Below are 14,690 nucleotides of genomic sequence, written 5' to 3'. Positions count from 1 at the left end.
TTTAATTTTAGTGAGTGATAAAACATCAGAGCAGAAAACAAGACCTGAACTCAGCGAACCATCATTACACACATTGTTTATAATATATGTGTATGATGCAAAATACTAAACTTATTTAAAAACCTTCTGAAGACCTTAAATGTTAAACTGTAACATCTGTTCCCAAATCCACATTGATTTCAGACCTGAAATGTTCTGGAGCTTTTCCTGTGGAGTCTGTTCCATCTGCTGCTTCTTCTTCAGAGAACTTTGTTTCTGGAAACAGATCAAAACCTGAAGAGACGACTCTGACGCAGCTCAGTAGTTTGTCAATAGGACATTTTATTTCATACGTCTGTTGTCTTTATTCAAATTACAGTAATATACTTGCTGAGATGACGACCGGCTGCAGCCTGGACAGCTAAAACTCACAGCTGTACTACTTGAAGCAAACTTTTCTTTTTTTCTCCACCTTTTTTAAAATGATCACAGCTGTACTACTTGAAGCAAACTTTTCTTTTTTTCTCCACCTTTTTTAAAATGATCTTGCAACAGAAAAAAGCACAAACTGTTTATGTCATGTGATGTGATGATGGAGGGGACGTCAGGGCGGTCGGGTTTTAGAGCTGTGCTAAAAAAAACAACAGAAACAAACAGAAGAACAAACAGAACAGAAAGAAGCCTGCGCGTTGTGGTAGAAGGATCAGAATATGGCACATTTGGTCCACGTTGGTAGTTTTATTATCTCGTTTTCAAACATGTAAGAAACAAAAGTAGAAAGTAGATCATCATCGTTGAACGTGTTGTTTTTAATGACAGCATACTGAAGACACGACTGTAGAGGGCGCCGCTCGTTACGTTTGTCTCTGTTAAAATCTGGATTCGTCAGCCAATCGTTTGTTTCTACTCTCCCTGGTACAGTATCATCATTAATATCTTTCCATCCAAAATGAGGGGGTGGGGGGGAGGGGGTGGAGCTTCGTGGATGATTGACAGGGACGGCTTTGGACATTCACAGGAAGTAGTCAGGAGTGCGTCTGGTCACGTGGGGCTCGCCACGACGGGGGGCGGGGTCAAACTGAAGGCTGAGGAGGCAGAAAGGGTTCAGTTATTGACGAGGTCACAGATTAACACTTAAAAAAAAAGAGGTGATTAAAGTTTGGGATTAAAACGTGGTCACGGTTGTTCTCATGTTGAATGGAACTGGATCTCAACTACATGAACATGTGTGAGCGTCTGAGTCTGAACAGAAGCAGCTCCGGCTGCAGCCATTTACTTACAAAGAGTATTTCAGAGTGTCATCCAGCTCCATGATGGCCGCCTGGTTTCCACAGCGGTAGCAGTAGTTTGGAGCACTGAAGATAGTCACCACGTTCTTATCGTGACCCCAGTTGTAGCCCTGAACGTCACAAACAAACAACTTGAGTTAACGTCCTGTGGTTGTTTGTCGCCATAAACATGTGCAGAGGTCACTGTGACCTTTGACCTCTGAAATATAATCTGTTCACCTTTGAGTTCAAGTGAAAACTGGTCAAAATGTTAAGAAATACAGACTTGAGATATCAGCTGTGTCTCAACCCGTCAATCACTTCGCAGGTTTGTTTAAATACAGCACCAAATATCCATCATCCATCATCCATCATCATTCATCCATCCATCATCATTCATCCATCCATCCATAATCCCCGGTTGTTTCCAGAGGGTCTGACTGTGTTTCTCTTCAGGTGTAGATGTAAGGTTCCTCTCAGGCTCTGGCTGCTGCAGCTGAGACTCATGAAGTGAAGCTGCTCCCTGGTACCTCCATCATGTTACCATGGAGACACTGGTTTTTGTGGGTCCTTCAGTCCACTTGTGTGTGTGTGTGTCTGTTCCAACTTGACTAACACACACTCAGCGTCACGCTTCAGATACGAGTGTGTTTCCATCTGATCTCGACTACTAAGAGAATCAACCGTTCAGGTCGTTTCTACATCAAGTCTCACTAAGACTCCGACTGCAGCTTAGTCACAACTGGAGAGTTAAATTAAATTTAAGAAAAAGGACCTGAGGGTAAATTCCATCTTCAGTTCATAAGAAATAAATTAATTCAAAAGTTGCTGTAAAAATACAAACAGCTATGTCCTGTGTGTGTGTGTCGCGTCTCCAACAGATATTAAATTCATAAAGCACAAAGTAATTTGAAGAAAAGCTCATTTTAATATATGTTTTTTCTCAATCTTCTCAAGTCGACTAAACCATTTGGTTTGTTTTATTGAGTTTGGTCAGACTGTCTCTGAGCAGCTAGCCTGGTGTGTGTGTGTGTGTGTGTGTGTGTGTGTGTGTGTGTGTGTGTGTTACCTCCATGACCAGCTGATGGGCACGGGACACCAGCGTGAGGCCGTTGGCGTGGTTGAAGGTTTCAGAGATGTCCTGTCCGAAGGTGTAACCGGCACCTCGGGGGGAGATGCCCCACCCACCGCGGTCGTCAGGGTCCGACCACAGCAGGTCACACATCGGGCCCTGAGAGAGACACCAGCACAAATTACAACTGTCCTAAAGTCTTGATGACTCCAAACCCAAACCAGGCCGAGGCCATGTAGAGAGAGAAGAGTCCCAGAGAGTTCACGTGTTCACAGACGGTTATTGACACATTGTTCATACTCTGAACCGAATGAATCAGTTTACAAATGATGAATGTGTGTGTCTGTCTGTGTGTTGTTGTGTTGTGTTATGAGACGTGTTCACATGATGCAGCCGGTCAGTTTAACAGTAGAAAGGAGCAGTGAAACCACAGAGTTTCCTCTCAGCTGCTCTGGGATCAGAAGGCCGACTTGTATATTGAACTTGAAACGAGGTCATCGACAACGATGGCCGCTTCCGACGAGGTGCATTCAGGGGCCGTTGGAAATGCTAACGTCCGCTAGCTCCGCCACTTCCTGTGGACTTTTATGAATTTAACATTTGTAACGTGATTTAGAGGAGATTTCAAAATATCGAGATATATATTGTGTATCGTCATATTGCCCAGCCCTACTGTGCTGCCACTGGGAAGAGTTTTTAGAGCAGCAAAGAAGAGGAAGTGATTTCCTGTAGAGTAGCGTTAGCCAGAGCTAGCTAACATGTCAGCTGTATGGAGTATAAGTAAGACTGTGTCAATCACCGTATGAATCTCTCAGTTCCTTTAAACTGTCCCTAACAAATGCACGATAACAAAACTCTGTTTCCTGTTGTCAGCAGGAACCAGTGGCTCAGTGTGTACCTCATGTGGGACTTCCTGCAGGCGGTCCAGAGCTCGTATGTGATCCAGAGTGTCTATGGACGGAGACAAACCTCCGTGGAGACAGAAGATCTGAAACAAAATCACCAGAAATCAACATTTATCTGCCGACGTTTCCTTTTATCCTCCAGTATAACATATTTCATCGAGATGCTTGTTACTCAGATTCAGGACGTTGCATTGAGCCGTGACCTCACAGCGTGGAAGCTCCGGTCAGAGAGGAAATACATCGCAGTACAAAAACCAGATGAAGTCATTGAATACCTGTCCGTCAACCAGCGCGGTGAGCGGCAGGTAGTCGAACAGGTCTGTGAAGTACTTCCAGACGTTGGCGTTGCCGTACTTCCTCAGACACTCATCATAGAAGCCGTAGACCTGCGTGATCTGCCGCGACTCGTGGTTCCCTCGCAGGATGGTGATTCGCTCCTGGAATCGAACCTTAATGACAAGACACAATGAAAGAGCCAATCAAAATCTGGAACGACAAATTATTTACATTTACATCACCAGAAACAGACGATTAAAAAAGTCCAAAGCCATTCATTATGTTTAATACTATTACCATTGAGCTGGTGCTGATGCTATATTTTATTGGGTTTATTTATTGTTAATGAAACTACATTAACTACATTAGTATATATAAAATAACTATGTACACTTTTAAAACACTGCTGCTGCTACCTCACTGTGAAACTAGTTTCCTCACTGTGTTTCTACTGCAGGAGCTAGGAACCTTTGGAGGAACTCTACGTTTCCACAGGGACACGGATCTACTTTAACTTCCAGGAGTTTATTTCTGAACATTTCTGATTGGTTGAATCCTCCAGTTTCTTATTTCAGCAACCAGACACAGAACTAAGTGAAACTTCATTTAGCTGAAAAAGAGACTTCCGATAACTATTAGGGGCAATTCAGGGTTCAGTATCTTGCCCAAGGGCACTTCGGCATGCAGATGGGAAGGCCTGGGATCGAACCGCCGACCTTCCTCTACTCACTGTTTCATCAACTCTGGACCCAGAGGCCCAGACATTGAGGCCGGAACATTATTCAGAATTAAAAACACTTCTCTTTCTCTTTTTCAGATTGAACGTCCAGACGACGCAAACACAGTCGCAGCCTCAGCAGTGATTCAATGGGACAAAATGAATGGAACAACTGTATTAATCTGGCAGGATCATAAAAAAGACAGAATACATAACGTATCTGGTTATGGGAGGATTATCAGCTTCCTGCTCACCTGTGCTGTCAGCTGACAGATTGCTGCTCTGGGTTTTAACAACACGTTTATGAAGCCATCAAACATCAGCACAGACCACAGAAGCAAACTAGTGAATTCTGAGGCCGACTGTTTGTTCTCTTCTGTCTGAGCAAATTCCATTCGGATTTTTTAAATACACTGAAGCCGGTTCAGCGTCCTGCTGATCAGATCTGTCTTGATAAAACAAAATGTCCACGAGAGCAGGAACCGACTGAGAATCAACATCTGAACGTGCTGCTGCAATATTTTAAATTCAGGAAAGAGACCAGCAGCGGTTGGTGCTGTTCTGTGACGACCGGAGCTTCAGGCTTCATCCAAACTGATTCCGTTAAATCTCAAACTGAAAAGAACCTACGTACACATGACAGGTTCAGCCCTTTATCAGTAGTGATCTCTGTTCACACTCTTTCTCACATAAATGAATAAGTAGATGCAGTTTTGGAGAATGTGGGTGAACCTGCAAAAGAAAGGGTGATTGCCTTCTTTCGGTGGCAGAGTCTGATTCACGCCTGAGGGCCGTTCTATAATCTGTAGCTGGGAAAGACAACCTTCATTTACATTTATGTTTAGAGTTATAAATATTGATTGATTTGTATAATAGTGTTATTTGGGGTTACTTCGACCGATCACTGGAGTGTTGGCGGTCGGTCTGTTGGTTGAGATCCGTGCAGCACAAACAGTTTCTAGTTTAGAGAGCAACACGATCACTGATAGAAAAAGGAAGTAACATTAACATCACTCTCTAGAGAATGAAAGAAGAAATAAGACTTTATAATACAGACAGAAAGCTTCATCTACTGGATTCAGACCGAGGGGATCGAACCTTTAGCGTGACGAGCAGCGTGACCGTCTCCACGGAGTAGTAGCCTCTATCCACGTAGTCTCCCATGAACAGGTAGTTGGTGTCGGGAGACTTGCCTCCGATCTTGAACAGCTCCATCAGGTCGTGGAACTGACCGTGGACATCACCACACACCGTCACCGGGCATCGCACCTGGGGGGGGGGGGGGGCATCATTACTGATCAAACTTAACACTGACCTGAGGTGAAGCTTCTGTTGAAGGTAAACTCTTCTGAACTCAAAGGTCCAGACTCCGTTTCTCCAAAGCTGCTTCAGACAGATCCATATTTCTGACTGTTCCGTTTCAATATGTTAAGTCTTTTGTTTTTTTAAATTACTTAAAGGATACATAGCCCTTGTTAATTTTTTATGTTTAAATACTTTATAGAAAAGGAGTGTGTTTAAGTGAATGGGATAAAAAATTCCATGGTACATGTACATGGATATTTCAGTTAGGTGGTGTTTCAAAGAGAGTATGTGTGTGTGTTTATGTGTGTGTGTGTGCGTGTGTGTACGCTTGAGGCTCACGCAGCTTTCAGTGTGAACAAGTTGTGATACTGTTCAGACAGCGGAGGCTCTAAACACTCAACAGGAGCAGTGAGATTCAGAAGTGTGTGATGTGATGTGTTCAGATAAACTTTCACCAGGAGAGATAAATGTTCTAGTTTCTTTTCTGCTGTAGGTTCGGCTGAGCAGAGTCGTCCTGTTGTGTCTCTGCTTGTGTACGAGTTTGTGCATCTTTTGTTGTTTCAGAAAATTATTCCTATAAAACTATATTTGAAATCAGGGTTCCATGTTTCTGTGGTTCAGTCCCGAACAAGACGTGTGTGACTCTCACCTCCTGCACGTTGGACTCCTTGGTCAGGATCTCCTTGGCCTGCAGAGAAGACAGACACATTCATTATGAGATGACTGATCTCTTTTAAAGACTTTCATGTCAAACTAAAGGGAGAAGTTGTGAAATCGAATAAAACTCTTCAAACACAAACAAAGCTAAAAAACACGAAAATATAAAATGATCTTGTATTCAGGCTATGATGAGTGAATGCGTCACTTCCGTCAGATTCCAGTTAATCAGAAGAATCATCTGAGGTTTGTTTTCATCAGAGATGATTAAAAACAAAAACTGCATCAGTGGAAGAAACTCAAACTATTATATTTATTGTAATTTACCAAAAAAGAAATACAACTTTTTTAAGTTTCGGTCTCTGGGAAAATCCTTCAACGCTCGTTCAAAACACGAGTCGCATTAATTTCATTTATTAAAAGGCTTCAATAGACGACTGAAAATTCCACATCTGCTTCTGTTCCAACATGTTTGATCATTGGTTGATTATTCACTCGATTCTTTTTTTTAAATCCTTTTTAGAGAAAATGATTTATGGAAGATTTGCTCATTTTTCTGTCGATCACCTCGTGGAGAAACACAAAGTCTCAACAAGACGATGAATCAAGGATTCGATGGTAAACGTCACAGTTCAGCTTCACACGTCACGATCTGGACTCGGGACAGTTTCAGTTAAAACGGGACATTTGACTCTTTAAAGTCAATATCTCAACATTTCAGACACTAACTGGACCAGACACATAAAGTGGCAGATGAATTACTGATGAAGACACCAGAACACGTCTGACTGGTATCAGAGCTGGAGGTTCTGGATTCAATAAAACGACGATGACATAATTTCTTCACACTGAACTTTAAAGTCATGAACTTATGACTCAGGACAAGTGTTTAGCATCAATATTGAACCATGTCTACTAATTGTTATTTCTTCAGAGAAAAGAAGTCACTTGCAGGTGGAGCTGCAGGAATAATCATGAATGATCTTTATCAATGAATCGCTTATTGAGTCATGAAACAAAAGATTTTTATAGAAATATCTCAGAGCTAAATGTGACATCTTCAAATGACTTGTTCCCTAGTCCAACTAATACAGTTCAGTCTGAATGAGTCCAGTTTTATTATGGACCGAAATGATAGAAAAATGATTATCGACAATTAACACTTTACATTTCAATGTGATTCTTGTTAAGTGTAGAAACTTGTGTTTTAAACCTGATGAGCAGAGAATGACAAACAGGAAAACATATGTAGGAGGTGTAACGCTAATATGAGTTATATGTCCTCCCTGAGTTGACACAGTGCATGCTACATACATGCACACAAACATACACACAAACACACACTTACATACATGTCCAGCCATTTTCGACTATGTAAATCTCAGAAGACATGGAACCATGTGTTTGCTGCATCCTGACTTATCTGATTGGACATGATTTCACATCATTTGTCTTCTGTCCACCATGAAGGATCAGTGTTGTGTGTCCCGGTCGGTGGTGTGATGTGTCGGTGCAGGATCAGTGTTGTGTGTCCCGGTCGGTGGTGTGATGTGTCGGTGCAGGATCAGTGTTGTCTGTCCCGGTCGGTTGTGTTTGATGTGTCGGTGCAGGATCAGTGTTGTCTGTCCCGGTCGGTTGTGTGATGTGTCGGTGCAGGATCAGTGTTGTGTGTCCCGGTCGGTTGTGTGATGTGTCGGTGCAGGATCAGTGTTGTGTGTCCCGGTCGGTTGTGTGATGTGTCGGTGCAGGATCAGTGTTGTGTGTCCCGGTCGGTTGTGTGATGTGTCGGTGCAGGATCAGTGTTGTGTGTCCCGGTCGGTTGTGTGATGTGTCGGTGCAGGATCAGTGTTGTGTGTCCCGGTCGGTTGTGTGATGTGTCGGTGCAGGATCAGTGTTGTGATAACATCAGTTTCAGAGCGACTTGTTTTCTGGTGCAACAAACCGAGGTGACGCCTGAAACCTGAGACTCGACACATCCGTTCCTCGTGAAAGCGACGAGGCGCGAATCACCACCTCCACTTATTTCTGTGTTTTTACGTAGAACTCACAAATATGAACAAAGCCGCAGATTCAAACACTCGCCCAGTCCTGCGATGATCCGTGTTAATCAACGAGCAGTAAAATGGGCTCCGACTACTTGCTGGTAATGATGTAAAGGATGCGAATGTTCGGCCTCTCACAGACGACGGTCGCCGGATAAACCGTTTCCATCAGAACCGTACCGGGGGCTCGGTCAGAGCATTAAGCCGAATTTTCGGGTGGGAACATGAGTGCGAATCCGGCTCTGACCGGGGGCTGTGGAACACAGAGCCGCAGGATGACCGATCGAAAACAGGGCGAAGATAGCCGCCTTGCCGTAACCTCATTCCAGGAATTAGTCGGAGCCGCTTTCGCAATCCAGGCCACACTGAGAGCGAGGCCGCCCGACACGGACCGAACCCGGTGTGAGCCACTTACCTTCTCGCAGAGCGTCCGGACCTGGTTTTCCGAGAGCTGCTTACACTCGTTTAGCTGTTCGATCCATTGGTCTAGTTCTTTAGTGAAAGATTTGTCTTCCATGACAGCTGCTAAGCTAGCTGTGTTAGCTACCTGGAAAAAAACAGACTGGCCTGTGGCGCTAGCTGCTTTAGCCCTTAGCTCGTCGTATTGTTAACCCGATCGAGTCCCGCCAAACCGGCTGGAGAATCAATAAGACCTAAACTTCACGAGCCCTTCAGTCAGCTTCTGTCATGATAAACGAGCGATGTCGAATTACCGACGTTAAAAAGCAGCCTGTGTGAACCGGGGGAGGAGAAAAGGTCGAAAGTCCCCGATGCGGCACGAACAGCAGCGTCGCAGCGGTTAGCCGATTCACTGAAGGGGCTAGCTGCCACAACATCCGGGCATTTCAGAGGCGCTCAGCCAGCGCAGCAGCGACAGCATGTGGACAGACAGGGGACTGCAAGGCGGTGTTCAGGGGCGGGGACGACCACAGGGACCGTAGAGGACACATGATGAACTCTAGAGGACACATGATGAACTGTAGAGGACACATGATAAACTGTAGAGGACACATGATGAGCAGGACACATGGTGACCTGTAGAGGACACATGATGAACCCTAGTGGACACACAATGAACTATAGAGGATACATGATGAACCCTAGAGGACACATGATGAACTGTAGAGGACAATTGATGAACCTTAGAGGACACATGATGAATTGTAGTGAACACATGATGAACTGTAGAGGATACATGATGAACTGTAGAGGACACATGATGAACTGTAGAGGACACATGATAAACTTGAGAGGACACATGATAAACCTGAGAAGACACATGATGAATTGTAGTGAACACATGATAAACTGTAGAGGACACATGATGAGCAGGACACATGGTGACCTGTAGAGGACACATGATGAACCCTAGCGGACACATTATAACTGTAGAGGACACATGATGAACTGCAGAGGACACATGTTAAACTGTAGAGGACACATGATGACCTGTAGAGGACACATGATGAACCCTAGTGGACACACAATGAACTATAGAGGATACATAATGAATCCTTGAGGACACATGATGACCTGTAGAGGATACATGATGAACCTTATAGGACACATGATGAACCTTATAGGACACATGATGAATTGTAGAGGACACATGATAAACCTGAGAGGACACATGATAAACCTGAGAGGACACATTATAAACCTGAGAGGACCAAGGCAGAGAGAGAAGTGGACATCAGGACAGGTTAAAAATGTAAGAATATAATATATATAACTACTAATATACTAAACCTAATAGTACTAGTTTAATAAAGTCCTCATAGACATCAGCAGAGACTCAGGTAGTTGACAGTTGAAGAAAGACACTCGTATGAGACAGAGGAGACAGAAATGTTGAGTTGGTCAACGTTACATATTAAGTGAAGCTAAGTGTCTGTTTGAGTGTTTATAAAAACATCTTCTCAGTTAAAAAAAAGTCAGAGACATATTTTGAGTCATATCTTCATAAATTTGCTGATGGATTCGGACGTCTCTCCTGTGTGTCCTTCTTGTCTGTCTTCCATCTGACATCAGCTCCAGAGGTGCAGGGGAATGTGGTATTGTATATAAGCTATTGGTTGTATATAGTATTTATTTATTTTTAATGGTTGTAATAAAACATCAGTGTGGAGAAGTTTCTCTCAGAAATGAAATCTGGTTGGACTAAGGCACCAACATTATTTACATTATTATTTTGTTTTGAAAACATTGTTTCCTGCCGCTTCACTTTTAATTCACTCGCACGACAAAGACAAAACGATATTTAATATAATATTTTTATTCATCAGAATCAATCAAGTACACATGCAGTGATTGTCATACCTTTACTTTGAAAAGACAACATTAGACCAGAGTATTGGATATAGAACAAATAAAAGAAGCTGATATATAAACAAAGGATCAGTCAACACGGGTGTAGTTTCCTCCTCTGGACACACAAGGGGGCGACTGAAGGAATCAGGTTAGATTCTTCTGATTGGTGTGATGGCAGATTTTATATTTAGTTATGTTTCATGCAAGGAATGACAGTTATAGATGGGAATGTTATTCTGATGTATTTCTGTGTGTTTAAGACTGAAAACATGTGGGGTCAGCTTGGCAGACTCAGATGTGTATTCGTTGGAGATTCCTTTGTGCCTCTGATGAAACAAAAGGTCTTAACAGCAGGGTCCATCCTACTGTCTGCGATAGAGTGCATAGGTGTTACAATCAGAGACAGGGGTCTCTGGGAAAACAGGTTTTAACACTTGGAGTCTAAGCAGATGCCTGATGTTGATGTGTAGTGAGACCTTCGAAGGGGTCCTTCATTCAGATTGGAGGTGACCAAATCTAAGCCTGAAGACAACACGCAGAGAGCTGATTGGATAAACATTCTACCTCTGTGAAAGGAGGGACTTATTTAGTATAAATCAAATGTGATTCCATTGTTCTGTGCCATTGACCCAAGTCTGACTAAGTGACAGGGTGCTCTGGTCCCTAGCCGCAGCTAGGTAGAATTGTATGAACCAGAATTGATAATTGTCTTTGCTGTGAAATGTAATAAAATGTTCCATTACATTGGTAAGTTAACGGCTGTTTATACCAACTCACTGTGTGGGGACAGCTCAGAAAACCTCCACATACCGAGACAGCCCAATATATCAATCAAACGTATAAGTCATTTAAAAGCATGAATTCTTCATAAAAAAGTGTTGTCATCGTGCCTGACCCTCTCACCAGAAAATCTGATCAACTTTAGATTTCAGGATGAGACTTAACCACCAAAACTCTTTGTAATTTGTTCTGAAGAGTGTTAGGAGTTAAAATCAGCAACAGCAGATTGAAGCTTAAAGGGAATCACTCACAGCCTCATAAACAGTGTCTCTGAATATATTGAGCCATTTGTCCTACTTAGTAAAACATGACAAGAGTAAATTAATATAATAATACATTAACCCAACCACAAATCGTAATTAAAGAAAAATTTAATATTGGTTATGCATGGATCAACCTATTCTGCAGTATGTCAGAACTCAGAAGAATATGTGACACAAAGCTTTAACACGAAGAAGCTGTTGATAGCAAGAGTGCTTCAGATGCTCCAACCAACGCCTGATGAGCAAACCTCGTTTCTCCTGTTTTAACTGACACTCCTCTAACAGCTTGTCCACTGACATCTGGAGCCCTGAGGAAACCACCACCAGGTGACCACAGGCGCTCTCCTCACTGATCCATCCTTCTAGTGAAATCTTAACAGCTGTTTGGTTTAATGAAGAGAAAGACAGGATGACTCTGTCAGAGAGGATCTGGCAGTCGAATGCCAGTGGTGGCCCTGATCCTAAGAACAGAACATCTGTGGCGTTGTCCTTTGCACAGTTGTCGATGGTGACTGAGCCGCTCTGGAAAGCCAACATGTAAATGTCGCTTCCATCCCCTCCCACCAGGTAATCTCCACCAGTGGACACCAAGATGTCGTTCCCATCCGAACCTTTGAGAAGGGAACTTTCGTAGCCAGACACCAAGATGTCAGAGTAGATGGTGCCAATCACAGTCTCCACGTCCTTCAACACGTCCCCTTCGGCATCAGCGTAGAGACCTTGTCCAGTGAGCAGGTTGACGTAGACTCCTCGACCCTTTACGTGATCCCCCCGGTACAGAACTGTGTCTCTGCCAGGACCTCCGTCTATTAGATCTGCTCCAGGTCCAGGAATGAAGACGTCGCTGCCAGAGTTTCCCATCATTGTGTCGTCTCCATCCTCTCCATACAGAGTGTCGTCTCCTGACCCACCAATCAGGATATCAGTTCCATTTCCTCCTATCAGTGTGTCATCTCCTTGACCTCCTTCCAAGGTGTCGTCCTTCCACCCACCAATAAGCACGTTGTCTTCATCGTTACCTAGGATGTCATTGGACTGGGAGGGGCAACCTTGCACTGTGTGGACCTTTGACAGATTTTTCCAAGAGCCGAGGTCGAAGCGACAGTCGGACTGCGACGGTGGCAGAGTCACTTTGAAAGCCTCAGTCTGGAACAAAGGAACTTCTGCAGTTGAGTTCAGTGGTTTCAATTTAAAAAGGACGCCGTCAGAGCTCTGAAACTCCAGGTGCTGGTTTTGGTAACTGTTGTAGTAGCCGATCAGTGTGAATTTGAATTGTTCCCCTTTCGTTGTGATTGTCACCTTCAGATCTCCTGTTGATGATGAGTCCAGGGTAACTTGGCCGCCAGCAACAAAATCCATGTCAATCAACACGGTGTCTGTTTTCTGGTCGTTTGCAAAGTTATCGATCATTAAGTCGTCTCCGTATCCCTGTTTGATGAGGTAAGTGTCTTCTCCTTCACCTCCAGACATCAGTGCCCCCCCAGTGGAAGGATCAAGCAAATTGTCCTTCCTGTTCCCAACCATGATGTCGAAACCTGCCGAGCCAAACATTTCTTTCACTGAGTCAACTTCATCCATCACCATCACTTTGCCTTGGAGGCCACAGAAGAGCTTCTCCTTTGAGTTCCTGCTTCTGTATCTGAAACACTCTTGATCTTCTCCTCCCTGATATGACTCTTTCTGGGAAAGTGATTCAGGTTTCTGGTTTCTGTAATCAACAGTAATGGGGAACATTAAAGTCTTAATGTCGTCACAGCTGCTGATGTTCGAACTCAGTCCAGCTGTTATTCCATCGCTGGACTTGATCTGCAGGTGCTGATGATACTTTGACTCAAACCAGGAGTTCAAAACAACATTTTCTCTGCAAGACACATAGATGATGATGTGGGGTACATCACAAATACATGTTATACTCTGATAATGGTCTTTAATGAAGAGAATGTCCATGACTAGATCAGGTGAGAAGTTGTTGATGTATTTAGTTCCTTGGCCTGGTGTGATAACGTACCAGTCCTCACCTCCTCTACCCTCTAGTCTATCATCACCTCCTCCTGGGAGGAACACGTTGTGCTCTTTGTTCCCTCTGATCACATCAGAAAAGTCTGACCCACGGACCTCTGTCACACTTTCATACGCCTCAGACTCCTCGAGGTCCACCAGCAGAGGAGATGTGGACCTGCTGTAATAAATACTGAAGCTTTTTATGCAGCTGGTGAATCTGTGAGCATGCAGACAATCATCCTTGTGAGCTGAGAGTCTGAAAGAGATCATGTCGTTGGTGATGAAGAACAAGTGTCTGTCGTTCTTTGATCGGAACCAGTTCAGTAAAGTCACTTTAATGTCTGTAGTCGCATGTGAAGCTGTCAGAACGACATCATCCCCTTGTACTGTGACTCTACAAGTCTTTAGATCTGCTTCTATTAGGACCATGTCTGTTTCATTGTCTTTGGAGTAATTGTCAATCATCACTGAAGAATGAATTCTACCTTTCACCATGTAGATGTCTCCTCCTTCACCACCAGTCAGATGATCTCTACCTCCTCCTCCATCCATGAGGTTCTTCTCTGCATTTCCAATGAGCACATCATCAAACTGAGAGCCAACGATGTTTGTAACGCTCTGTAAAAGTGGCTCTGCTGCGTTCACATTTATACCATGTTTCTGAAACATCTTGTTAATTCCTCTGGCCACCAGCCGAACAGAAGAAACCACAGTGGAGGAAATCTCGAATAAGACTCCGTCTCCTGACATCATGTTCATGTGACGATACAGTTCTCCTGAAAACCAGTTCTGAATGGTCACAGTGTGGTCGCTCTCATACATCAACACAAGGTGGTTCCCAGATTTAGACACAGAAATGTGACTGTAGTCAACAGTGAAGTGAAGAGTGTCCAGAGCTTTAGATGGATCGTAGTTATTAATGATTGTTTTACCTCCGTTGAAAGGAATGATGTATGTGTCCTTTCCACCAGCGCCTTCAACGTAACTTCTCTGAGGACCGAGGAAGAATATGTCATCACCTGGTTCCCCATAGAGCTGGTAGTAGTAAGTCAACATCAGCTCCATCACTTGCTCTTCCTCTGATTTGTCAACTGCAAAAAAGCGATTTGAATCT

The 14,690-nt window shown here is 43.6% G+C and overlaps 1 protein-coding gene across 1 annotated transcript; it reads right to left on the bottom strand.

Moving 5' to 3' along the window:
- Positions 1–301: 301 nt before the first annotated feature.
- On the bottom strand, positions 302–9,066 carry LOC128438377 (serine/threonine-protein phosphatase 2A catalytic subunit beta isoform). Its single transcript, XM_053420935.1, has 9 exons — positions 8,638–9,066; positions 6,173–6,211; positions 5,317–5,487; positions 3,500–3,673; positions 3,218–3,307; positions 2,317–2,478; positions 1,260–1,378; positions 510–1,064; positions 302–451 (listed from the first exon to the last, which is right to left on the bottom strand). Exons 1-8 carry the CDS (start codon positions 8,737–8,739, stop codon positions 992–994), a joined length of 930 nt encoding a protein of 309 aa, XP_053276910.1. The 5' UTR covers positions 8,740–9,066; the 3' UTR covers positions 302–451; positions 510–991.
- Positions 9,067–14,690: the final 5,624 nt, after the last annotated feature.

Source organism: Pleuronectes platessa, chromosome 4 (genome assembly GCF_947347685.1).
Source record: "Pleuronectes platessa chromosome 4, fPlePla1.1, whole genome shotgun sequence".
NCBI classification, from domain to species: Eukaryota; Metazoa; Chordata; class Actinopteri; order Pleuronectiformes; family Pleuronectidae; genus Pleuronectes; species Pleuronectes platessa.
The sequence above is the reverse complement of the archived record's forward strand: the minus strand, read 5'-3'. Positions and strand labels throughout refer to the sequence as shown.

Excerpts from the sequence above, each read along its gene's own strand:
- LOC128438377 (XM_053420935.1), bottom strand. The coding sequence starts at position 8,739 with ATGGAAGACAAATCTTTCACTAAAGAACTAGACCAATGGATCGAACAG. Across the intron at positions 6,212-8,637 it reads TCCGGACGCTCTGCGAGAAG|GCCAAGGAGATCCTGACCAA; the intron begins GTAAGTGGCTCA and ends TCTTCTCTGCAG. Across the intron at positions 1,065-1,259 it reads GACACTCTGAAATACTCTTT|CCTTCAGTTTGACCCCGCCC; the intron begins GTAAGTAAATGG and ends CTGCCTCCTCAG.